A 25164-nucleotide genomic window follows, 5' to 3' on the forward strand; every position below is an offset into this window, starting at 1 on the left:
AGGTCAAACAAATTTGCAAATAAGTTCACTCCTGCCAGAACAAAGTCTAACATTCTTCTTTTTTCTTTCTAACACTCTTTATAGAAAGACAACAAAATCCAGAATTCGACATCATAAAATTCACAGTGCCCACAGTTTAAGGAAATTACTAGGCATACAAATTAGAATATGAGACCCATAACCAGTAGGAAAAACAATAAAAATAAAACTATAAATGATAGAGATAGTGTTAGCAGATAAGGACTTTACCTATTACATACACATTCAAGAGCACAATGAAAACAAATATATTGAGAGAAATGAAAAGTATAATAGCTAAAAATTTAAAAACCTCAATGAACAGTGCCTTATAGTTACCTGAATACACAGAAAAAAACAAACTACTTAGAACCAAGCAGACAAAAGACTTGAACACACTCTTCATCACAAAGAACACAGAATAACACACGAAAAGTTGCTGAGCCTCAACAGTAATTTCAGAAATGCAAATTAAAACCACAATGAGCTACTACTATTTTACACCCACCTGCTTCACATAGACTATAAAGTATGACTGCAACAAGTGTTGACAAGGATTAGAGCAATTGCAACTCTTACACACTGCTAGTACCGTGTAAATTGATACAACCACTTTACAACATGTTTGGCACTACCTAGTAAAGTTGAATATACCTAAATCATCTGACCTCACGTTCCACTATTATGTATTCCTCAGAAAAAGTCTTATATATATATACCAGGAAAATTATTGAAGATTTCACAAGGACATTGTTTGTAATATTTAAAAACTGGAAATAACCCAAATGTCCATTATCAGTAAGATGAGTAATTTGAGCTATATTTGTCAAACCATAAAATCCTATATAACAGTGAAAACAAATGAATAAAAGCAATAGTCAGTCATCATCATGCCTGAATCTCAGGACTATAATAAAGAGCGAAAAAAAGCAAGTTGTAGAATACATAAAATATGGATCCATCAACATGTTGTGTAGGAATACAAATACATGTGGCAAAACTTTAAAGGGAAGTGAAGATAATTATAAAAATCAGAATTTTAGCTTCATTTGAGAGGAAGATAGGATTAGGGAGGACCTACAAGGGACCTCAAAGGTAATGAAAATGTTCTACTTCTTAAATTGGGTGGTGGGTACTCAGATGTTGCTTATTTTGTCCATCTTTAATACTTTACATATGAATTTGTGAATATGATTTTGGATCTATCCAAACTCTATTTACTACAGGTAAAATATAATACATGATGGTTAAATAACTAAAATGGTAAGATTGGTCATTAAAATATTCTTTGCTTACCCGAAAAATCTTGTGCATCCTCATGGTGGCTGAACAAAAGACAAATCTTGTGAGAAGCAAGCGAAGAAATTCATCTCCAAAAAACTGGAGGAATGCCTGATCTGCAAAGAGGAGAAAGGGGCAGTAAAAAGATGCTTAAAGGGAAAATACATTTCCAAGGGGAAGGCAAGTTCAGAAAAACATTCTCAACTTTCCGGCCTTCAACAAATACCTCTAAAAATTCAAACAATTTTACAGTACGTTCTGTCAGGTGTGCAGTTAGGTTAGTAGGGTACCTATTGAACGTGAATGGGTCAGTAGCTGGGCAATATCGCGGTTGATTTTTCGAAGGTATTCTTGACACTTTTCCCACAGGCTTCTGCGCATGCTTGACAATCCAGAGACAAATAGGAAGGCCATTAGAGGATTGTTCAAAAAGAGTGTGAAGAGGCTACCTCGTTGAGATTGATCTGCAATAACAAACATGTTTTATATATTTATATAGAAAACAGTTTTGCAAAAGGTAAGAGGTGCATTTGAGGAACATATTAATATACTGATAATGTATAAAATTAAAGCTATATCATTAAGTCTTAATTCAACAAAGTAGATTCTGCAAGGAACTACAAAACATGTCCCAGGCATTTTGCTTTCTTGCTGAACTAACTTTAGAGCCTAGTAAACTAAAGAGAAATAGGACATGAACATATTTCTTTGCCTTTTTCCCTCCAACTAACAAATTTTACCCAAATATGGCAAGGACTGGATCGCAGGCAGTTCATGACAGAATTCTCTGATGAGTTTTAGGACTGCCAGTCTTTCTCACTCTTGTGAGTTATTCTATCTCCACCTATCCCTTAAATATCAATCTTTTTTTTCCTTTGGCCTGATTCATTGCTGATCTCACCTCTTATAATCTCGGTTATCATTTATATGCCTACTGATTCCCAGTTCTCCATTTGCAGCCTAGATTGAGCTCCTTAGTTCTAGAACTGTGCTGCCTTGCAGTAGATGCTGGACACATTAAATATGTGACTGATCCAAACAGACACACTACAGAGTGTCAAATACATCCTATACATAGAATTTCAAAGCATCAGTACAAAAAGACATTATTAACATTCATTTCACCAGTTTCTTTCTACTTTTTTTTTTAAAAAAACGTAGCTACTAGAAAACTTAAAACTACATAGGCGACTCCCATAATATTTCTATTGGACAGAACTGCCCTAGACCTCTATAATCAACCTAACTCTCAAAGGTAACTTCAAACTCAACATGTCAAAAGTTGACAACAATTTTCCCCCCTTTGGTTCTCTTATAAATCTACTTGTTATTGAGTATCATTATTTCTGCCAGCATCTCAGCCAGAAACCTGAAGTCCATTCTGCCTCTTCCTCTCCCTCATTTCCTCACCATCACCAAGTCCTGCTGGTTCTCTGGGTTGGCACCTTTTGAAGCCAGGTAACCAGTCACTGTCCTAGCTCAGCCACCACGATCTCTTTACTTCCGTCAATGCTCCTGTCCAAGTCACCTTACATAAGGTAAACTGAATGCCTTTTATTTTATTGCCATTTAAAATCTTTCAATGGCACCCCACTATCCTTTATTTGAATCATAAAAGGTTTTTCATAATTCAGTCCCATAATCACAAACACTGCCCTTTAACTAGCAGAAACTACTTTTAATTTATCTACATGTTCCATAAACTCTCTCATCTCAGAGCTCTTATCTCAGGGCTCATATGCTATTTCTCTGCTAGAATACCAATTTTCAACCATTTCCCAGGCTCATTTAATTCTACGCATCCTTCAACTCCACTTCAGACATCATCTCATGCACTTTCTTCAATCTCAAAGGCAGGTTAGGAGTTCCTCAAGTGTTGCACAGGCTTCCTCCTATGAGACACTAACAGCATCGACAGTGACTGTCAGGTTGTCTGTATCTTCTACTAGACAACTGGTTCTGTGAGAAACTGACTCTGTTTGTCTGGTCCGAGCGTCACCTCCAATGCCTAGCACTGTACCTGATACATAAACGTTGAATAAATGCTTGTTGAATGTATGAAATAACTCTTGGATAAAGAAAACACTGTATGCATATAAGCCTAACCAATGGACACAGACACCAGGGGGGTGAGGGCATGATGGGGGGTGAGGGGGGGGGTAATGGGGGGATAAGGGCACATATGTAATACCTTAATCAATAAAGAAAAAAAAGAGAAAAAAACAACAACAACATTGTAGATTTTAGATACCAGAGGTGCAGGAACCTAATTTGAGATTCCAAATACTTAGGTATCGACTAGTTTGTGTGCAGAGGGGGAATATTTAGGGATTAGAGACCTAAGCTTTATAGCACAAAAGATGATACTGGACTAAAAATATTAAGGACATATATTACAACCAAGCGTATTAGTCATAACGACAGTTGGCACATACTGAATACTTTTTATATACTCTGAATTATTTTATGAGGCTGATGCTATTATCTCCATTTGATAGGAAATAAACTGAGGCACAGGATGGCTAAGGAACCTCCCAAGATCACACAGCTAGTAAGCGGCTGAGTTGGGATTCAAATTCAGTCAGTTTGCTTCCAGAGCCTGGTTTTTACCCTATACTAGTACATAATAAAGCCTTCAGACCAAATAATCTTACCATTAACCCATTAGACCAGTGGTCGGACAACTCATTAGTCCACAGAGCCAAATATCAACAGTACAATGACTGAAATTTCTTTTGAGAGCCAAATTTTTTAAACTTAAACTATATAGGTAGGTACATTGTTATTAACTTAATTAGGGTACTCCTAAGCTGGCCTTTGCTAAAAACGTCCTCAATCTGATTGAGGTACGTTCGCTGAGGTCGACCCCTTCCAACTCTCCCATCCACACTCATCTTGTATACTTGTTTCACCCAGGCCGAAAACCGACTTCTGCACATGGGCCATGAAGCTTCAGTCGCATTGTACGTGCGCGCCCGCATGTGGTATTTTGTGGAAGAGCCACACTCAAGGGGCCAAAGAGCCGCATGTGGCTCGCGAGCCGTGGTTTGTTGACCACTGCATTAGACCATGCAATTTAAACTAAAGCTGCCTCTTTTTTAAAAAACAACTCATGTTATTATTGAATTTTAGAGAGAGGGGAAAGGAGAGGGATAGAGAGATAGAAACATTATGGATCAGCTGCCTCCTACTCGCCCCCTACTGGGGATTGAGCCTGCAACCTGGGCATGTGCCCTGACCTGGAATCAAACCGGTGACTTCTTGGTTCCTGGGTCAATGCTCAACCGCTGAGCTACACCCACCAGCCAGGATAAAGCTGACTTTTGGTAAGACAAAATGATAGCAAAAAGTACTCTCAAGTAACTGGAAGGTGGTACACTTCTCCAGAAATGATAAGCAACAGGCTAACAGAGTTCTCAAAGGAGGAGAATTTTACCGTTGTTTGGAGGTAAGTTCTATCCCTTAGTAACTGAACTTTTGGATAGAGGAACTTAGCATTCCTACATGTTTTTCCCTGTAAAACACCGGAACTTACCTTGAAACAACGGTGAAAAGTCTCCAGCTTCTCTCAGGCATTCAAATGCTGACCATCACTTCCTGTGTCAAACTATGTCAGCAGACAAGACTTCTGGCTGGGAAGTAGCAGTGAAATGCCCTCTCCCACACAGGGACAGCAGCACTATTCACAGTCAAGGGGACAGTGAAATGGTGACAGCACTGCTAAGACAGCGGCAAGGTTTGTTGAGTATCTTACCAGCTTAATGACTGGGCGCTGGAACAGGCTGCATGGACTGCCAGTTAAGGACAAATTAGCAAAAGTCTTTCATTTCCTCTTCATCTGAGAAACGGCCAGAACCCTGAACTATCTCTCCATCACACTGAGAAGGGGTTCTTTTATTTTAAAAATACAACAAGGTAAAATGTGAATAAAAGAAGCCCTTTAGGTAGTGCCGGTTAGGGTACCCTAACTCTTAGGCAGAGGCTAAGAAATTTTTTCAACAAGAAACCTTACAGTTTTAAACGATGCCTAACTGTGTAGCTGGGGATACAGGACATCATGCCAGATGGAAGAGGACAAGCTCACCCAAACAAGCAGCTGCAGAACACATTTTAAAATTCATAAATCATGAGTTCTCCACAAGTAAGGACCAAAACCACCCTTTTCTCAGGAACATTTTGCTATTTCTTTGAGAGCTGTCCATAGGCCTAATGGTAGCACATTAAAAACATCTGGTAGTTGGCAAGACTTCTGGGTTGATTTCAGATTGACACCTGCCACTTTAAACACCATAAATCCACATTATAGGTGGGAAAACAAAGATCAGTATTATTCAAAATGTAGACAATGTTTACTTGTAACCTATGGATGTAAGAGGTAAGGACAGAACATACCTTGTAAAGCTTTTGGATATGCTGTAGGAGAAAGCAAGCAGACTAGTGGCTGTCCAAATAAGTTTGTGAAATTCTGCAATATATAAGAATTAAAATGTTCATTAAAGGTTTGACCAAAGATAGTAATTTTCCGAAGCATATCATCAGTGTTCAGATTGGGCTCTTTGACTCATAAGCAGCTGCAGAAACATCAGTAACAGCTGAAGAGGCTGCCATTCATGTATAAACTACTATGCATAATATGCTTTCTTAAAATAGTGACATTTACTAAGTGAAATACCAATTTTTAAAATAAAGGCATAGATACTGTTGCAGTGTTACAAGGAGAGGTCATCTGGCCATCTACCAAAAGGCCACCCACTGGGCAATATACACGATGAAGCTGTATTCACAAGGGTGAATTTTCCAAGGTCTAATGTCTGGCTCTCAGCCTCACAGGCTCTAAAACCTGACTCACTGGTCTGAACCATCTCTCACTGTGAATCACATTAACTGCTCACTCATAATAATGTTAATTTACAGTGAGAACTAAACTGACACTCAAAAAATACTCTTTGCATGATTTCAGCATATCCTTTCCCTAAAGGCAGATTTACATGGGAAATCCTATATAATACAAGGCTTATATGCAAATCGACTGGTCACTATGATGTGCACTGACCACCAGGGGGCAGACACTCAATGCAGGAGCTGCCCCCTGGTGATCAGTGCGCTCCTACAGGGGGAGCGCCACTCAGCCACAAGCAGGGCTCACAGCTGGCAGAGCGCAGCAGCGGTGGCGGGAGCCTCTCCCAGCGGCAGTGCTAAGGATGTCCGACTGACGGCTTAGGCCTGCTCCCCCCTAAACCATCAGTCAGATGTCCCCCGAGGACTCCCGGATTGCAAGAGGGCACAGGCCGGTCTGAGGGACGCCAGCCCCCCCACGTGCACGAATTTTGTGCACCAGGCCTCTAGTAACATTATACACTGGTTGGTAAAACAAGACAGAACTTAATAGATGTGAACAAAACAAAAATTAAAACTTCCTGAATTATAAAAATAAAGACTAGGACAAATGGAAAGACATACTATGTTCTTAGAAAGGAACCCATTCTAAAAATGTCATTACACTAATTTATTAAAATGTAAACCAACCTCAAAAAAAAAAATGGTTCAGTTCCCTGCAACTGAAAAAAATAATTCTAAAGTTCATAAAGAAAAAGTAGACGAGTCAGGAAAACTCTGCATTCAAAAGAAGACATGAGAGAGAACAAGACTCATCAGATATTAAAACATACTTTAAAGCCTCAGTAATTAAAAATATGTGGCCCTGGCCTAAGAGTGGGCAGAAGACCAATAGAAGAGAATGGAGAGTACAGAATTAGATCACAAAACAGATAGGGCTGAATATATATGATAAGGATGACAATTCAAATTGGTAGGAAAAACTGTATAGCCATGTAGAAAAAAAAGTTGGTTCTATACTTCCAACACACACTTGGATAAAATATGTCAAAGATTTAAATGTAAAATATCCTATATAATAAAACTCTAATATGCAAATCAACTGAACGGTGGAACAACCGGCAGAATGACTGGTCACTATGACATGCACTGACCACCAGGGGGCAGACGCTCAATGCAGGAGCTGCTCCCTGGTGGTCAGTGTGTTCCCACAGGGGGAGCACCACTCAGCCAGAAGCTGGGCTCATGACTGATGAGCACAGTGGTGGTGGCGGGAGACTCTCCCGTCTCTGTTGCAGGTGGGCTGTAAGGAGCAAGGGGTCCCGAACTGTGAGTCCCAGACTGTGGGAGGGATGTCTGACTGCCGGCTTACACCCAATCCCTGGGGGGATCAAGTCTAAGTTGGCAGGTGGCTATCCCCCAAGGGGTCCTGGACTGCAAGAGGGCACAGGCTGGGCTGAGGGGACCACACCCACCCCCCTGCAGTGCATGAATTTCATGCACTGGGCCTCTAGTTAAACAATAAAAGTACTGAAAGAAAATATAAGAAAGTGTTATTTTTGTAACCTAGAAGATCTTCCTATTATGATAATGATTAATAAACCTAGTCACAAAAATCAAAGGCTTATATATATAAAATACAGCATAAACTAAATCAGGAGCCAAATGCTGTTCTGGGATATATATCTGCAATTCACATTACAAAGGATTAATCTCTTTAATATAGAAATAACTTCTCCCAATCCGTAAGAAAAAGTCTACTGACTCAATAGAAAAATGGGTGAAAGATAACAAGAGAATTAATAGAAAACTGAATACAATTGGTTCAAATGTATGAAAGGTACTCAATCTTACTGATAAAAGAAAATCAAAGCTACACTAAATTACCATTTTTAATATATCAGTTTAGTAAAATTTCTAAAAGTTTGAAAATATAGTGCTCTCTTCGGCAGCACATATACTAAAAGGTGAAAATATATGCTATTGGCAAAAATATGGGAAAACAAATGCCCACAAATAGGAGTATATATTAGAACAAAATTTTTAGGAGACAATTTGGCAGGATCTATTAAATTCAAATGCATATTCCATTAACACAGCAATTCCACAACTTGGAACTTACCCTGTCAATATTACTCTCAAACCTGTAAGTCCTAAATTATTTCATGTAGCATTGTTACTAATAGTAAAGGACTGGAAACAACCAAATGACCAGCAATAAGAGACTGGTAGAATAAATTATGGCACAACCATTCCACAGGATACTATGCAGCTACAAGAAAGAATTAAGTTCTTTATGAATGGACATGGATAGATCTCCAACATTTCTTAGTAGTGAAAAAAAGTAAGATAGAGCAGTTGTGTATGTCATGTTTCTACCATTTATACAGCAAAGAAGACTAAAGGCTATGTATGTGTTTTGGCTTATATACGCATTTAAATTTTTTCCTAGAAGGATAAACAAGAAAGAGACAACAGTGATCACTTATAGGGAGAGCCAGCAACTGAGTGAACTGGGTCTGGGAGGGATGAAGAGATTTCACTATATGCCTTTTTGATTTTATGACTTTGTAAATATCAATACAAACACTTAAACAAATAGTTAAAATAAATGAGAAATTTCTTGTAATCAAAACAAAGGCAGTAAGTTGAATGATATTAAGGCGCACCCTTCAGATAAGGCAGCGTGGGCACTCTCCTACACGGCGGGCGGGCGGCCTCTGCTCTTGGCCGTGAGGCTCTTGCTCTTGGCTAGTGCCAAAAGGAACACTGCCGCTACTTAAGTCCCACGGCTTCCTTTTTCTTTGCTTCCCTTGCTGATCAACTTCTCATCTGATTTTTTAAAAACTGTGTAAAAAGAGTTAGGGTTAGCATAACAAACCTGACTGCTATCCTTTGAAAGGCCTGCTTACAAAGTTCGGCCCTTGGCTGGCTTCTGGGAACTTAGATTTGGGTGAGCTGCCACCATTAGCAGAACCGATAAGAATGGCTCACTTTACCCAGACTGTGCAAACAAGATGGTTTACGTTGAACCCCTGCTTTCTTTCTGGGAGATTGGCATTTGGTGTGATCACTCTCCAGTAAACATCCTGGGCAACAAGTCCCTCATGGGCTGCCCTGGTAGACACTTCAGCCGTGTTGTCTCAACTCGTTGCTGGGGAAGTAGGGACATCCTGTGTGACTGTGGGAGAAAACTCTTGGAAGTTTGAGCCTATTTTGCTCTGGACTTTATCCTATGGACCGTTTTCCTTTGCTAATTTTGCTCTGTATCCCTTTACTGTAATACACACACTGATGTGAGTATGACTATATGCTTAGACCCAGGAGCCAAGAACCAGAGAACTTCTAGAAATGAAAATAACCACAACCAACATATAACTCATATGGGTTTAATAGCAAGTCTGTCACCGCTGAAGAAAGAATTTGTAAATTGAAAGATAGCTCAGAAGAAATTATCCAAATCTCAAACACAGGAAAAAAAAGTTGGAAAATATAGAAGTTAAGAGATGTAGAAGACAGTGAGAATGCTATGTACTAGTCTATATAATAAAAGCCCAGTGACCGTTACAGCAGAACAACCAGAATGACCAGTTGCTATGACACACACTGACCACCAGGGGCAGATGCTCAATGCAGGAGCTGCCCGCTGGTGGTCAGTGCGCTCCCACAGCTGGAGCACCGCTCCATCAGAAGCCGGGCTCACAGCTGGCAAGTGCAGCAGTGGTGGCAGGAGCCTCTCCTGCCTCCATGGCAGCATTAAGGAGTGGCAAGCCAAGTGATAAGGAGCAAGCAGGAGGGCGGTTACGAGCAAGGGGTCCCGGATTGTGAGGGGAATGTCCGACTGCCGGTTTAGGCCCGTTGTCTGTCTGGGCCTAAACCGGCAGTTGGACATCCCCCCAAGGGGTCCCAGATTGTGAGAGGGCCCGGCCGGGCTGAGAGACAACCCCCCCCACACACAAATTTCATGCATCAGGCCTCTAGTATGTATATAATCAAAGTTCCAGAAGGAGATGAGAGAAAAGTTGGGGTACAGCTAGTGTTTGAGGAGACAATGACTGAGAATTTTCCAGCATTTATGAAAAACCCCAACCTTCCCATTCAAGAAGTCTAACAAGTCCCAGTAGATTAACTCTAAAGAAACAAAACCTAGAACTCACAGTGTAACTACAGAATACCAAAAACTTTCAAAGGAGCAGGAAAGAAACAGAATGTGTGAGGCTGCCTGGCAGAAGAGCTTTCACAATCTTGCTAGGAGAGTGACTGCCTTAATAGACTGCAGCAACCTGCAGCCATCAGTCAACGAGGATAAGGCTGTTTAGATAAACATGACTGACAAATAAGTCATTCATGTTCACTGGCAGGGATCCAGTCTTGTCATAATTACTAAAACACTCAAAGGTTGTTCTTTCAAAAAAAAGAAGGCAGAACTAAAAGAAGTGCTCAGAATGACCATGCGTGTTTTTTTTCCACTCCCACTAGTACTACCTTAGTACAGACAAGGCCACTTCTACTTGCCTCTTCTCTAGTGGAAATCTGAGAGCCACAACGTGGGCCAGATGTTACACAGATCTTGGCATTTCCGTCACTCTCCTCTGCAATGAGGCTCAGACGAGCGCGCAAAGCTCTTTTCCAAAGTGGAAAGAGCTGGGGTTTTGGAATGACAAAAACTGCTGGGCTCAGTTAGGCAGGTTAGTTCATCTCCTATAAGTTTCCTCAACTATAAGGATAATAGTGCCTATCTTCACCTAAGCATTCAACATATATTTACTAAGAACCTTTTAGGTGTGAGGCCTCGGGACATAAAGATAGATGTATATACACATATAAACACATACACAGAGACTTGAGGGAAAACATAGCCTAGTGCTGATAATCAAACCTTTACATTCCAGGCAGAATAGTAGAGTCTGCTCTGGGGAATATAACGAGGCCATGAAGACAGACCTAAAGACACATCAGAGACTAACCAACTAGACTGCGCAGCTCAGCATGACAAGCCCTATTCACCACCTCAGAGATTCTATTTTCAGCTTCCACTCTTAAATCTGAGCAGAAAGGCAAAAAGTACAATACTCTGAGGAAAGTCTCTAATATGATATATGCAGGCAAAACAAACAGAAACACGTCAGCCTGCAGGAAACAGACAGCAGGGAGAACTTTTAAAGTGATCACTGATAGTCCTGGCTGGTGCGGCTCAGCTGGTTGGAGCATCATCCTGTGCACTGTGGAAACAGCTGGCACATATCATGAAAGGTATTTTGACATTATAAAAGGTGCTATCAAATAATATCCAGGTAGGTTGAGAGACGTTACTAGGTTGCTAAAACACGCCCAATGCATGCTGGAGCATATACATAATACATTTGACCGAGTACATCAACATATCCTGTCACATCTTTAAACTGTAGCAAACAATTCCTTTGACAAAGACACAGATGCTTCTTGGGAATTCTGTGAAGACACCAACGCCTGGCCTCCGCTGGTTTTATAAGTTTAAAAGGGATAGCTAATAAACTTTTCCTTCAGCAACCTCTCACCCCTTCAAAAAGATTAAAAACAACAACATACACCAGATTTAAGAAAAGTGTCAGCTAGTTTTCCCCAAAATCAAAGTTGTAAACTTGACTTTTCAGGCAATATGCTGAAAAGTTTAGGGTCGGTTGACTGCTCTTGGAATTCAGACTTTAAAAAGTGAAACTAAACATAAAAATTAGATGAAAAATATATGCTTGAGGTCAGCTCCCTTGGCTATCAGACACTTCTACTGCTCTCCTGAAATGAACCTACCAATGGTTGCTTCTCCATCTAATTATATGAACATCCACAATAAAAATAGTTTTAATTGGCAGTTTTAATATGCAGATCCAAGCATATTTCTGAACATATTGTTCACTAATGAAATATTCCAACCACATACAAAGGACTCCAAAAATTCTGTTTTTATTTTCCTGTAAATTACTACAGTTTGAAATCTACTATCCTACTTTAAAGTGTTTTGCTGCTGTTCTTTATATAATCACTGAAAAACATTGCTTCAATAGCAAAATATAAAACAAAGGATTTTCAAGTTATATCCTTGTCACTCATTTCAGCATTTTACTTATTTTTCACAAGTTTTTAAATAAGTGCATGTAAAAATATTTTGATATTCAATGGCTGTAACTGTAAGACATGGCACTTAAACCATAGCAGCTCAAGTATGTAGATGGGGAAAAGGTCTCAAAACTAGAAAATAAAATGTGCCCACATACTTCTACCTCTATAAAAGAAAATTATTCTGGGTTATACAACAAAAGTCAACCTTCCACCAGAGATCTTGGGAATCTTGAATTTTTTTTCCTGCAGGAGGATTTATTATTTTCCACTGAGTGTCCATTCATGCGTTTTCTTCTTGTTTCTATTCATAGCACCAGATCCTGACTAGCATGCACAACCTCAAAAGAAAAGAAAGACTAAATACAAACTGTGTAAAATGAAATAAAATAAAGCAAAATAAAAAGGCACATGTTAAGACTGGTTACCTCGGGGTGCTGCCATAATGTCTAACACATGCCCTGGCGCTCATGGAACTCACCTTATATGCGACACTATTGGATGAATCCACGATGATAAACAGGGGCTTCCTCGTGAAGGGGTAGAGATCTCCAGGATGGAGGCTGGGAAAACAGTAATAATGATAAATAACTGAGTAACTATACCGCCAAGTCTTAGAATCTTTCTTCTTCAGTTTGGTCTGCTCACATCTCCTTTTCATCGTAGCACGGGAGAAAAACAAAGATGAATTAAGCAAAAGACAAAAAATCTCTGTATTAAGTTTTTTTTTTTTGGAAAAAAATTCAGAGATAATTATTTCACAAGAATATCTAAACATACAACGTGAAAATCTCAGAAGTCAGCATTTAGGTACTTTAGTATTTAAAAGCCCATTTAAAAACATATTTTTAAGACAAACATGTAAAACACAACCAGATTTGTATTTCAATGAGTTTTTCAAAATCTATACCTATTTTCAAGCTATATCTTAATATTTCAGAAAATAACAGGGGCTTCCCTTTACTATTCTTTATGTTTTCTCTGGATATTGCATCAGAATCAGTTGGGTGCTTCTTAAACAGATTCACTGGCCCATAGAAGATCTACTAGACCCAAAGCTAAAAGTCCAGTAACAAGAATTTGAGAGCCGCACTGCCTAAGAAGATCACAATCTTGGTGTGTACGCTCTTTCTAGCTTAGTGGACAGTGTGTGTGTGTATGTGTGTGTGTGTGTGTGTGTGTGTGAACAGTGCCTGACGTATAACTGATACTCAATGAAAAATTTAAAATATATATGTATCAGCCCCAAATTCCAATTTCCTAGGATAGTCAAGATGGAAGTATTGCTAGAATCCAAATAAGTGTTATTAACAGCAGCCTAAGAGAACATTTCTAGTACCAGAAAAGTCCCCATTTCACTTAATATTTCATAGGAGAGAACTACAATTTTTATAATAAGGAGACACTAGAATACATACCAGTGCATTTCTTTGTGAGATTGATTGCGTTTGTGCATGGCATCTCCATTTATAATATCCCGGTTACTATTAGTAAGAACCCCTCCAAAATCATAAGGACCTATGAAAACAAAGGGAAGAATCCTAGACTTCAATCAGAGAGTAACATGATTCTGAAGTTCAAAGGTATTATGTGAATCTCTCCCTGATACAAGTGGAAGATAATTACAAAACATTTTAATTATTTTAAAATTTAACATTCTCTTTTAATACAGTATTTAAATGATTTCAGCATGTTGCCTACTTCAACATTTAAAAAAATCATTTAATTACTCATCAGTTCTTCAAACAGAATATAATGAGAAACAAAACAAGAATCCACGGCACCCCATTATTCCGGGCAATAAAAGTGATGCAGATCTGAGATGCTCAAAATGATCTTTACATTTCAAGCAAAATTAAAACCTCAGGTTTAACAAAACTATTTATGTGAAAAATTGCAGACTGATGTCCTAATAATTTCTTAAATAGAAGTGTAACTAAGCCATTAATTGTAAAATTTAGAAAAAAAATGTGGAATAAAACTTGAAAATTCTCATTGAAAAAATCTTTATTTTTAAGAAAATAATTAACAAGTTTCAGTGTCTGGAAAAATCCATTATCACTATTATACCAACCAGTTTTGAAGTTAGCCTTTGCCCACTGGTTATATCAGTTAGTTAAACTCCTGTCTAAATGGCACAGCAACCGAGGGTGTTAGGAATAATTTCTCTCAAAGGATTACTCAATTAGTGCCTATTGCAGTACTAATGTACTTTGAAAAAAGTAAAATGGGGTCAATATATTAAGCAGGGGCCCAGAAAATCTGATTCAACAGTAGAAAAATAGAAATAATTATTTATAAATAAAATAAACTTTACTACAAGAAATTAGTTTATGACTTCACACCACATTTAATGCTGTTATATTTTATCCCTTAAAAAAGCACTGCAATGAAAAGGCTTTGAGGTTTATTTTGTTTTGTTTTCATTTTACCACATTAAGAGGATCTGTAGGTCATGCAAGGAAGATGGCAGGGACATGCATTGTATAAAGGAATGCAAATTTCAACAAACATGAGGAGGAAAATGTTAAGGATGTTAAGGAAAAAAATTTTTTTTTGTCCAGACAGAGATTTAAATGCCTCATTTACATCCCAGTTACTCACCTATTCTGACCAATTTCATATATTCTGGACTCATTTATTCTGGACAGTTTTAAGTTTTTATTCTGAAACAGCATCCCAATATTCTATAGGTTGAATCCATAAAAACCAAATAAAGAAAGGACAGAAAACAAAATCATGACAAGGACTTGAACTTTCACAGTTACAAAAGTGTACTGATTTCTACAAAGACTTTCAGCCACATGAAGCCGCTGACCAGATTCCCTAAAGCACTGAAGGCTCAGAAAATTTTAATGACGTGAAGTAGATCATTAGGCTTCGTTATTTCATATGTATGTGTGCTTCTGGCAAATCTGATAGTGAGGCACACACATTTAGTATGTGAATTTGCTGATGATTTGTGGAGTTCAATGTATAATATTTCAGCAAATAAAATAGACCGAGGTATCTATAACATTTCCAATTCAACAAATAGACCAGGTTTCCAATTTAGAAGCCTCTCTAGAAAGCTGGAGATGGTCTGTGGGCTACAGGCCATCGTCTTGTAGAAAATAAAGAGAATTCAAGCCCGGCTCACACAGGAGCATTCCTTTATTGTACCTTCACTATCAGAACGACCTGTTGGGAAAACGCCAGTGGCTGACAGGTAAATCAGAAGCACGCTATTGGCAGGCAGCTCCTGAAATTTAAAAAATCACATATACAAAACAACAAACAGGGAAAACAACAGTTTCATTTAAAGCTCATGACACTTCAAAGGTGTGGGGAAAACAAGCACCTAATCTGACATACTACTGTCTTCTCCAAGAGAAGAGCCACTCTTGCTGGGTCCAACTCCTGTCTACCCAGCCAAGATTCATTATAATCTACAATCTACAATGACTGCCAAACGTTTTTAAGACATTCTCTGCTTTAAAACGCCCATCATCTAGAAAATGTCCTCTGGAAAACTTGAAATGGAGAAGTAAATATCCTGACTATAGAGACGTCTAAAAGACAAACTCCCACCTATGGCTTTCACTATTAAACTTTGGGAGGAACTCTCTGCTCCTCATAGCTCTTTCACTGACCAAAATATTTCTGAGCAGGTCTGAGCAACCTGCTCCGGATTTTTTAAGTTCTGCACTGACTCTTATACCTACAGTAGTTTAGTAATAAAAACCTGCAGAAAGGAAAGTAATTAAGCAATAGTCTCATTAAGTAATGGCAATAAGCATTCAGAGCCTGTAAGCAATTTCCATTCTGAAAATAATAACTATGATTAGGATATTCTAAGCAGCAGTTCTCAACCTGTGGGTCGCGAACAATAAAAATACATCCTGCATATCAGATATTTACATTACGATTCATAACAGTAGCAAAATTACAGTTATGAATTAGCAACAAAAATAACTTTATGGTTGAGGGTCACCACAACATGAGGAACTGTATTAAAGGGTCGCGGCATTAGGAAGGTTGAGAACCACTAAAGGCAGTTTCAATTTCATACTTTACTTAAATTCTTGACTCAGATATTCAAAGAGAATAGTGACTCTCAGATTCCATTCAGGGCACACTTTTCCCATATAGTAAAAATACTGGGTCAAATATACCTTAAAAGATGCTGCTAAGAATGTGTACAGTTGGCTGAAGGTTGGTTTGTAGAGCAGGTACTTGTGGGGATTTTCTCGCCTGGTAGGCTTGTCAGCTGATTCCTGTATTTACACACAGAAAATAATATCCATACAAGCTGTATTTGACAGATGAATTATCAATGCCTATTTTTACTATCCTCTTCATCAAATATATTTTTGTTACTATTATTATGCTTATCTATATCTCCTATTCTTCATCAAGAGAGCTCTTTTTTTTTTTTTCCTGATGCACTTCCCCCCATAATCTGGAAAATACAAAACAACATCTACCACCATAGACCTATACATAGTCATATATGAGACCCAGGGACCTTTATTCATGGGACTTCGAAGTAAAGCCTGCCCTTCATGCAAGTTGCAAGTTTGTTCTGGTTCCATAATATTTCATATTAACTAGTATGTCTTTTCCTATGTCTTCTGTGCATTTTACCTTTCTAGCAAAGGCAGCAATAGAACTTAGCAAGTATTTCGTGAATCCATCTGGAACCTCCTAGATGAGGTCAAGGTTCTCTGAGCTCCAGGAGTGGGGGTATGGGGTGGGGTAGTCAAAGGCTAAAAAGAGGAGATAGAGAAAGAACTTGGTGCTGCCAGAGTCTGAAGAGCCAACTTGGAAAGTCATCTCCGACAGGAGCAGAGCCAGCATTTGAAGGCTGCCCGGTCTCTGCTCCTGCCAGCATCGCCCTTTCACCAGCTTGGCATGTGCTGACAAGAGAGCTCTTCTAAAAACATTTATTGACTGATTGATTTGAGAGAGAGAGAGAGAGAAACATCGACCCATTGCTTCACCTATCCATTGGTTGACTCTTGCATGTGCTCTGACTGGGATCAAGCCTGTAACCCTGGTACATCAGGACAACATTCCAACCAACTGAGCCACCCGACCAGGGCAAGGGAGCTCTTTATTCACACTCAAAGCATTTGTTGGATAATAGCATTCCATGCAGAGCAGAAGCAGTAAGAGTGTTACCAAAATTGCAAAAGTAGGGAGAAGGTACCTGCATTCCTGACTTATTCATCTGGGAAGCTAAATTCATTGGCTCCCTTTCCAGGGCTTGTAACATCCGGAACATGTCAACAGTTAGTTCACTGAACTTAACCTGCAAGGAACACAAACCTGACCATTGATGCAGAACGCATACCTTGAAGTCTTTAATCATATTATTAATCTTGACATTCATGTGTACTTAATGACACTAGGTATTTTCTTTTCCAGGATTTTATTATCAAAAATTTCAAAAGATAGAAGACTGAAAAAATTATATAGTAACACTAATATGCTTATCAACTAGATCCTACAACATTAACATTTTTCTATATTTGCTTTATCACATATCTCTCCATCTATCTATATACCTATCAATCCATGAATTTCCTCAAGTACTTTTAGAAACAAATAAAAGTAGTCATGTAAACAGAGACCTATTTTAGATCCTATAAAACTTGCTAATTTTTGGCAAAACAGTGAGGCTGAAATATGGCAGTGGCCCATATTTTATAACCTCTTCATTACATTTTGGTACTTTACAATGTTTAAAATGCATACTTTTTTCTACTTTGAAAAGACAACATTGTATTTAAATTAAAAGATTCTAATTTAGAAATCTATAATTCTGCTATTCAGAGGTAGAGGTAAACCTTTAATGATATTGGTGAATTTCTCCTTGGTCTTTTCCCTATGCATATATGTATATAGACGTTTTAACACACAGGGTAATTTTGTTTACATACTAGCTCCATAACAAACTTCTTTTCCCTTACCATATCATGAGTATCTTCTTTTGTGATTAAAAATTCTTTCTAAACCACTTAAATGTCTGTAACATAGTCCATAAATGGACACAGCATAATTTATTTAACCATTTCCTCACAAATGGATGTTAGGATATTTACAACAGGGTTATTGATAATAACCCTGTAATAATAAAAAGCACTATTTTTCAAAGTGGATTTTCGGCATACTTCCTTCACAATTCTTTACCTGGTTATTACAATTACCAATAATGAGCGCGTCAGCCAGAGACAGCTGTCCCACAATCATGCCCTGTTCCAGCAGTGGGGCTCCTGTTTCAGCAAGGCGGTTAGATGTGATGACAATGGTATTATCATCATTCAACACCATTACGGGGTCTGCCTGGAGAGAATATCCAAGACAAAATGTCAGTCTAGTAAGTTATTCCTTTTTGATATATACACACAGTAAAAATGTATACCACATAGGAATTTACTTATCTGTAACTATGGCAACCTTTCTTGTCAAAAACTGACCTCGATAAAAGCTGCGACTTCTTGAAGCACGAGGTTCCACTCCACTTGATCTTCAGTATTAAAGCGGTGAGTGTAATCTTCAATTTCATCGGACAATTCCTGATTTCAACATATCACAAAGAAAATGGGTATAGAAAAAAAAAAAAGACAGCTATGAGGTACCATATTCCTGAGAGAAACTGACATAGTTAAGAAGTTTATTATCAATATACAGTCTCAATTATAACTAAAAACAAAGAATAAAAACTACATGGATTTATCTCAAAATCAAAAACTCCAGAATGACACACATCAGTAAGATCTTCAGAGATCCCGAGAGACCCATACTGAGTAAGGTATGACTTTATTTTAAAATTTATTTTATTTTTAATGTTTTTATTTATTTCAAAGAGGAAGGGAGAGGGAGAGAGAGACAGAAACATCAATGATGAGAATCATTGATCAGCTGCCTCATGTACGCCCCTCACTGGGGATTGAGCCCACACCCAGGCATTTGCCCTAACGTGTGAACTGCTGGTTCATGGGTCAATGCTCAACCACTGAGCCACACCAGCCAGGCAAGAAATGACTTTATTAATAGGAAACTCTTACACGTAAACCCCCCAATTTTTAACATTAAAAGAATTAATACGATCTAGCTGCTTTTCTTTGGATTTGCTAGTATAGCATACTGGTTTTATCTGGAAAGAGTTAATAGTAACTAGGAGTGGAGGAAGACTGGTCAAAACTACCATGTTATACTTGAGTACCAAAAATTAAGAAGCATGCCACTGAAACTTCTCCGTGAATGAATACAGAGTGCAGCTGGAATGTATGCAATCATCACAGATAGTAAATGAATCCCGAAAGCTGTTAACGCTTAACTGCCTGAGTTAATGGAGGACAGTGACGCAGAAATACTAAAGGAATGGGAAAAAACCAAACTCTTTCCCAATACCTTTGTCAAACATTGTATGCTTTTTCTTGACCTAACTTTTCAACTATCTTCTTTTAAACAAAATATTTTAACTTTTTTTCTGCATTTCCCAACCATCCATGGGTGGGTGGTGAAACGTAAAATGTGCTGAAGGGACAAAAGCAAGGAATTAAGATAATGGTCTCTGGTCAGTCCGTGTTTGAAATACGAAGAGAGTTGAAAAATTTTTTTTTATCATTGCCCTTGGCAGAAGTTATCACACTTTAAATGCTGTAATGATTTAGACATACCAAAAACTATTTTTTTAAAAATATATTTTATTGATTTTTTACAGAGAGGAAGGGAGAGAGATAGAGAGTTAGAAACATCGATGAGAGAGAAACATCGATGAGAGAGAAACATCGATCAGCCGCCTCCTGCACATCTCCCACCGGGGATGTGCCCGCAACCCAGGTACATGCCCTTGACCAGAATCGAACCTGGGACCTTTCAGTCCACAGGCCGAAGCTCTATCCACTGAGCCAAACCGGTTTCGGCCCAAAAACTATTTTAACCTCAAATCTATTTTTAAAAAACAAAATTATCCATACACTATTAGATATTCAAATATTTTAAAGTACATTTACCTTCACCAGTTCCTTTACAACATCCATTTTGTTGAGAAGAAGACACACTACTATAAATCTTGCATAGTATCGTAGCTTCTTAACTACCAACTCAGGTCTGTGGTAGATAAATGGAAAATTAGTCATTAGATTAAAAAATAAAATACACTGTTTTGACCCTATTCTGCAGTTATAAATATTTCTGCATATAACCTATAGTCTAAACATTTCTTACTGATTCATTACATAATTTATTCATTCCACAAATATCTATTGAGAACTTAGATGCATCTGGCACTATGCTAAGTGCTGGGAACAAAGTGAAAACACACACACACACACACACACAGAACTACAGACACAGTCCCTTCTCCTCAGCTCTTACAGATAGAAAAATATGTAAAATATAGAGAAGACAGATAAATACCAGAACATAGTGGAGTAAGTACAATGACACGAGAAATAAAGGGTGCTATTTGAGCCCACAGGACTGGATCCTGGGTGAGAGTAAACTTCCCAGAGAGAGTAATGTTTGAGTGAAGGCTACATATAAGGAAGAGGAGAAGATGAGGCAGAAAAACACAAGGTGAAAAGCATTCCAGGAAGAACAGTCTTTGTTTGGAAATCTTATCTTTTGTATATTAATATCACCAAGGCTGTTTCCTTGCGCTTAGTGCTGACAGGCCATATCTTTTCCTTTTCCTCTGCTTTCCAGTGCCTTTGTCCTTTTATTTTACCACATCTTTAAAGACAGCATGTGGCTAGGTCTTGCTTCTTCATCCACCGTGGTAATCTCTGCCTCGTACACGCAGGTCCTCTGGGTTTGCGTCTCCACCTTGCTTTATTTGTTTTCGGTTTGTCCCTTCTGTGATCATGCCCTTTACTGCTCCTCTCTTGCTTTCTTTTCGGTTAATTTAACGTATTTTAGTGTACTGTCCTCTATTGGCTTCTTACTCTTACCTCTGCATTATTGTTCTTTTAGTGCTGCTAGGAGTAGCAATATGCATCTCAACTTACCAAAGGCTTTTACAATCAATACCGCACCTCTTCACACTTATCCTTTATCAAGTGAACCTGACATTCCCAACGTCCACATCCTGCTTTCTACATCCTACATTGCACATATAATAACCTTAAAACTGTATATTTTTGGTATATGTTTGACATTTTCCATAACAAAACTTAAAAATTTTCTCTTAGACCCAGGAGTTATTTAGAAATGTGTTTACTAATTGACACGACTCTCCACACTTGCCAGAGAAACTGTTTTTCCTGGTGGCTAAATGCAGTAAAGTGCACAGAGGTTAGGACCTCTGCGTGCTTTATCTTCTCCATATCTAACTCTGACCAGGGTCAGCCTCAGCCATTTGCAACAGTTGGGGTTTGCAGCAACTAGGACAAGTGATTACGGGGTAACATCTCCCTTTACTAAACAGGATGGGCCCGTGGAAAGAGACATCGTTGAGAGTTGTCATGCTTACTGACAACAGTCACCGAGGTGAGGGCTAGAACGTCCGTTCCTCTTGGCTTTGACAGATTGCTGAGGCATTGAGAGAGTGCAGAGAGAACTTGACCCTTGGAGAAGAGACTTTTGCCTTATAAAGCAACTGTGATATTGTGGAATACTTTCTTGTTTTAATCTACTGGCTGTTGATTTTAGGAGTTATCACCAATCGCTACCTTGACTGGCCCTCCTGCCCTATGTGAACTAAGAAACAAGCAACGTACCATCTGAACTGTCCTTCCAGAAAACAAGGTCAAGATTTTGGGTTGTCCATTGATTCTAATTTAGTGTGTTTATGGCAAGAGGTTTAGTCATCCAGGTTCCAAATAATTCTACCTCCGTTCTCTGCCCTGCTCTAGGAGGCAGCACAGGGAAACAATAGATGTGTGGTGTCTGCTCTTAGGATGGAAAATGATTTCCACAAATCAAACTGTTGGGTTTTAAGCCAACGGGCCTAAGGCCAATTTTCCTTTTGGCAAATTAGAAAAGTGAATTATACAAGGTATTTTACTATTGCTTAAAATAGTTCTTTGCTGATAAAATATTACATAGCCCTTTTGCATGTTCTTAGAGATACAATTTATCTCACCAAGAATTCAGATAAATTGTACAACATAAATGCAAAAAGGGGGTGAGGGATGTAGGCAATATATCTATACTGAATATACACAAAGCAAATGGTAAAAAAATCTGAAGAAAAAATAATCGATGGAACTTCTGATAGAAGAAAGAAGTAAGGCAATAACACAGAGACCTCAGCATCGGCATACCTCGCTTGTATCAAATCACCTCCTCTGGGCAAGTCTGAACAAGACTTGCAAGGGCATGAAGGGGGTTTACAAGAGTGGGGCTTTCCAAAAAATGTCGTCGTAGAGCTGGAAAGCTCATAAGAGCCAAGCACAAAGTGTTCTCTAGAAAGCCATGCCAAAACTATGTTTTCTTTTAAAATATATTTTTATTGATTTCAGAGAGGAAGGGAGAGGGAGAGAGAGATAGAAACATCAATGAGGAAAGATAATCATTGATTGGCAGCCTCCTGCATGCCCCACACTGGGGATCGAGCCTGCAACCTGGGCATGTGCCCTTGGCCAGAATCCAACCTGGGACCCTTCAGTCCACAGGCCCACGCTCTATCCACTGAGCCAAACCGGATAGGGCAAAACTATGTTTTCTTCTAGCACTAAGAGAATATCATCTTTTCACTTGTAACAGCTGTGAGCTCCGTTGCCGGAGGTAGAGAGAACATTCCCATCTTCTAGACCTGAACTTTCTCTTCTAACAATTCTTGAAATACTAGCAATGAAGATTCTGTGCCAGGTCCCTGGTTTCTCCCACAGTTCACACTCCTCTGGAATTAATAGCATCACCATCTACTGTGAACCAAAGATGTCTATAACCCCCATGAGAAGGTAATTGTCTGAAAGGGAAAGAGCACACCTGTACACCTTCTTTTCTTTTCCCACCCAAGCACCGACCACACTGCCAGAGGTATAAGTGCTCAATAGAATACTGTTGGGAATTTAATGAATTACACCAAGTTTTTTCCTTCTAACAACTGCCTGACAGTAGTGGGTTTATAAAATAAAATTCAAACAGCTGAGTGCTTTTTCGTTAGTCCTATATGACAACTGTCAATAGGCTTTGAATGTATATGAATTAAGAGACCTGACATTATCAGCTAAGCCTCACTCTGGAGTTCTTTTCAATGAAACTTTGTGTGATTCCCAACCTCTCATAAAGAAGTAATCCACCCCTCCTTTGTGCTCTGACTCCACTGGTATTGTGACATCTGTTACAACATCTGGAATATTTATTGCTATTAGGGAACATATCTTTGCATGCTTAAGAAGGCCTGCTATATAGTAGGCATTCCATAAAACCCATGAAGTGAAGAAAAGTTATAAACAAATGTGTGCATTTCTGCATAATTTGCCCACAAACTAAAAATTAAGTGTTTTAAAATATAGTAAGTGCATACCTGTCTTCTTTATTGACTTGAGAATAATATGATCTCTGTCTGATTGCAGAATAGAAGGAGAAAGCCTCATTCAGATAGCTGGTCTCAGATGTGCGTAAGCTATGAGAGAAAAAAATCTTTAAATTTGACAGTGTCTCAAATTCTTCATTATGATCAATACTTGTTCCATTATTCCTTCATTTGCTGTACATGAGGATGGGAATGACTGACCTAAATTTGAATCAGCAAAGCAATATTCATATCACCCTTAAAATGTGTAAAAATAATAATAATGATAATTTTTTTTAAATGCCTCCCCACTGCTCCCAATCCTTTTGGATGGCAACCCAAAGTACACATTCTTCTCATTCTTCTCAGGGACTTTCCAAACAGCATTTCCCCCCAGGACCAGAACTTTCATGACCTCCCTCAAATCCATACCTAGTCACTTATCCTTTGACTAATTTCTTTCATTTTTTTCTCACGGACTTCAGAAATGGATTAATCCATATTAATCGTCAAAGGATGCTGATGAATTAGGCTCTTTGTTTAGAGAACTGGGTGAAAGAAATGAAGGGACTAGTAGTTACAGAATAGTCACGGGATGTAAAATACAGCGTAGGGAATATAGTCAATAATATTGTAGCAACTATGTCTGGTGCCAAGTGGGTACTGGAAATATCAGGGGAACACTTTCTAAAGTATACGATTGTCTAATCACTATGCTGCATACCTAAAACCAATACAATACTGAAGGAAAACTGTACTTGAAAAATTAAAAAAAAAATTAAAATATGCAAAACACACCACATGTCTAGTTTTACAAATGACTTCTTAAGAAAATACTCTACCCAAGAGAGTGATTTTAATGGTGGGAATTATGGGTGCCATGCCAAAAGACAGGAAGAGGAAGGAATTTTTCTGGGCTAGTAAGTTACAAATGGGCCAAGTCTTTTTATGGCATACCTGGTATTACTTCATGATAATAAGATTTAGAGTCCTAAAAGTTCTCTTCTGTCCCTGACTCATGGGTAGAACTACATATAGGGGTGGACAAAAGTAGGTTTATAGTTGTGAGTACACGGAACACAGATTTTATTCTGGCATTATTATTTATTAATTATTGTATTATTTTCAATAAGTACAACTGTAGACCTACTTTTGCCAGCCCCTGTAGATGCTGCTCTAAGGATATAATCAGAAGTATCATGTAACCTTTTAGACATATCCTACAGGTATGAATTTTCAAATATCCTCCTGAAAACCACTTATTCAACCATACAAGTTTTGATATGTCTCTGCATAGTATCAAGACTTAAGTGAAGCCATTATAAACTATAAATTCATATACCTAAAACCAAGCTCTTCCTCCTTTAAGTTATAGATGAGTCTGACCAAATGAACTGTTTGGAAGGTGAGCCATTGAAGCAAATAATGTTACTTTGATTATGGAAGGTCATTTCACAATGTAGTCTTGACCAATATCATCTGAA

At 38.4% G+C, this 25164-nt stretch overlaps 1 protein-coding gene across 2 annotated transcripts in view; it reads right to left on the reverse strand.

Annotated features, from left to right (window-relative positions):
- The window catches only part of SCAI (suppressor of cancer cell invasion), a 79262-nt gene that overhangs the window by 10763 nt on the left and 43335 nt on the right, over positions 1-25164 (reverse strand). For both annotated transcript variants that reach the window (XM_059657999.1, XM_059658000.1), the window contains exons 6-17: positions 23693-23791; positions 20232-20328; positions 18690-18788; positions 18403-18555; positions 17420-17521; positions 16383-16484; positions 15391-15469; positions 13647-13746; positions 12710-12791; positions 5692-5764; positions 1590-1763; positions 1315-1415 (exon numbers count right to left, since the gene is read on the reverse strand). In XM_059657999.1, the coding sequence (XP_059513982.1) occupies positions 1315-1415; positions 1590-1763; positions 5692-5764; positions 12710-12791; positions 13647-13746; positions 15391-15469; positions 16383-16484; positions 17420-17521; positions 18403-18555; positions 18690-18788; positions 20232-20328; positions 23693-23791 (1261 nt within the window). The remainder of the gene's footprint in view (positions 1-1314; positions 1416-1589; positions 1764-5691; positions 5765-12709; positions 12792-13646; positions 13747-15390; positions 15470-16382; positions 16485-17419; positions 17522-18402; positions 18556-18689; positions 18789-20231; positions 20329-23692; positions 23792-25164) is intronic.

The sequence above is a fragment of the Myotis daubentonii genome, chromosome 11 (genome assembly GCF_963259705.1).
Source record: "Myotis daubentonii chromosome 11, mMyoDau2.1, whole genome shotgun sequence".
Classification (NCBI taxonomy): Eukaryota; Metazoa; Chordata; class Mammalia; order Chiroptera; family Vespertilionidae; genus Myotis; species Myotis daubentonii.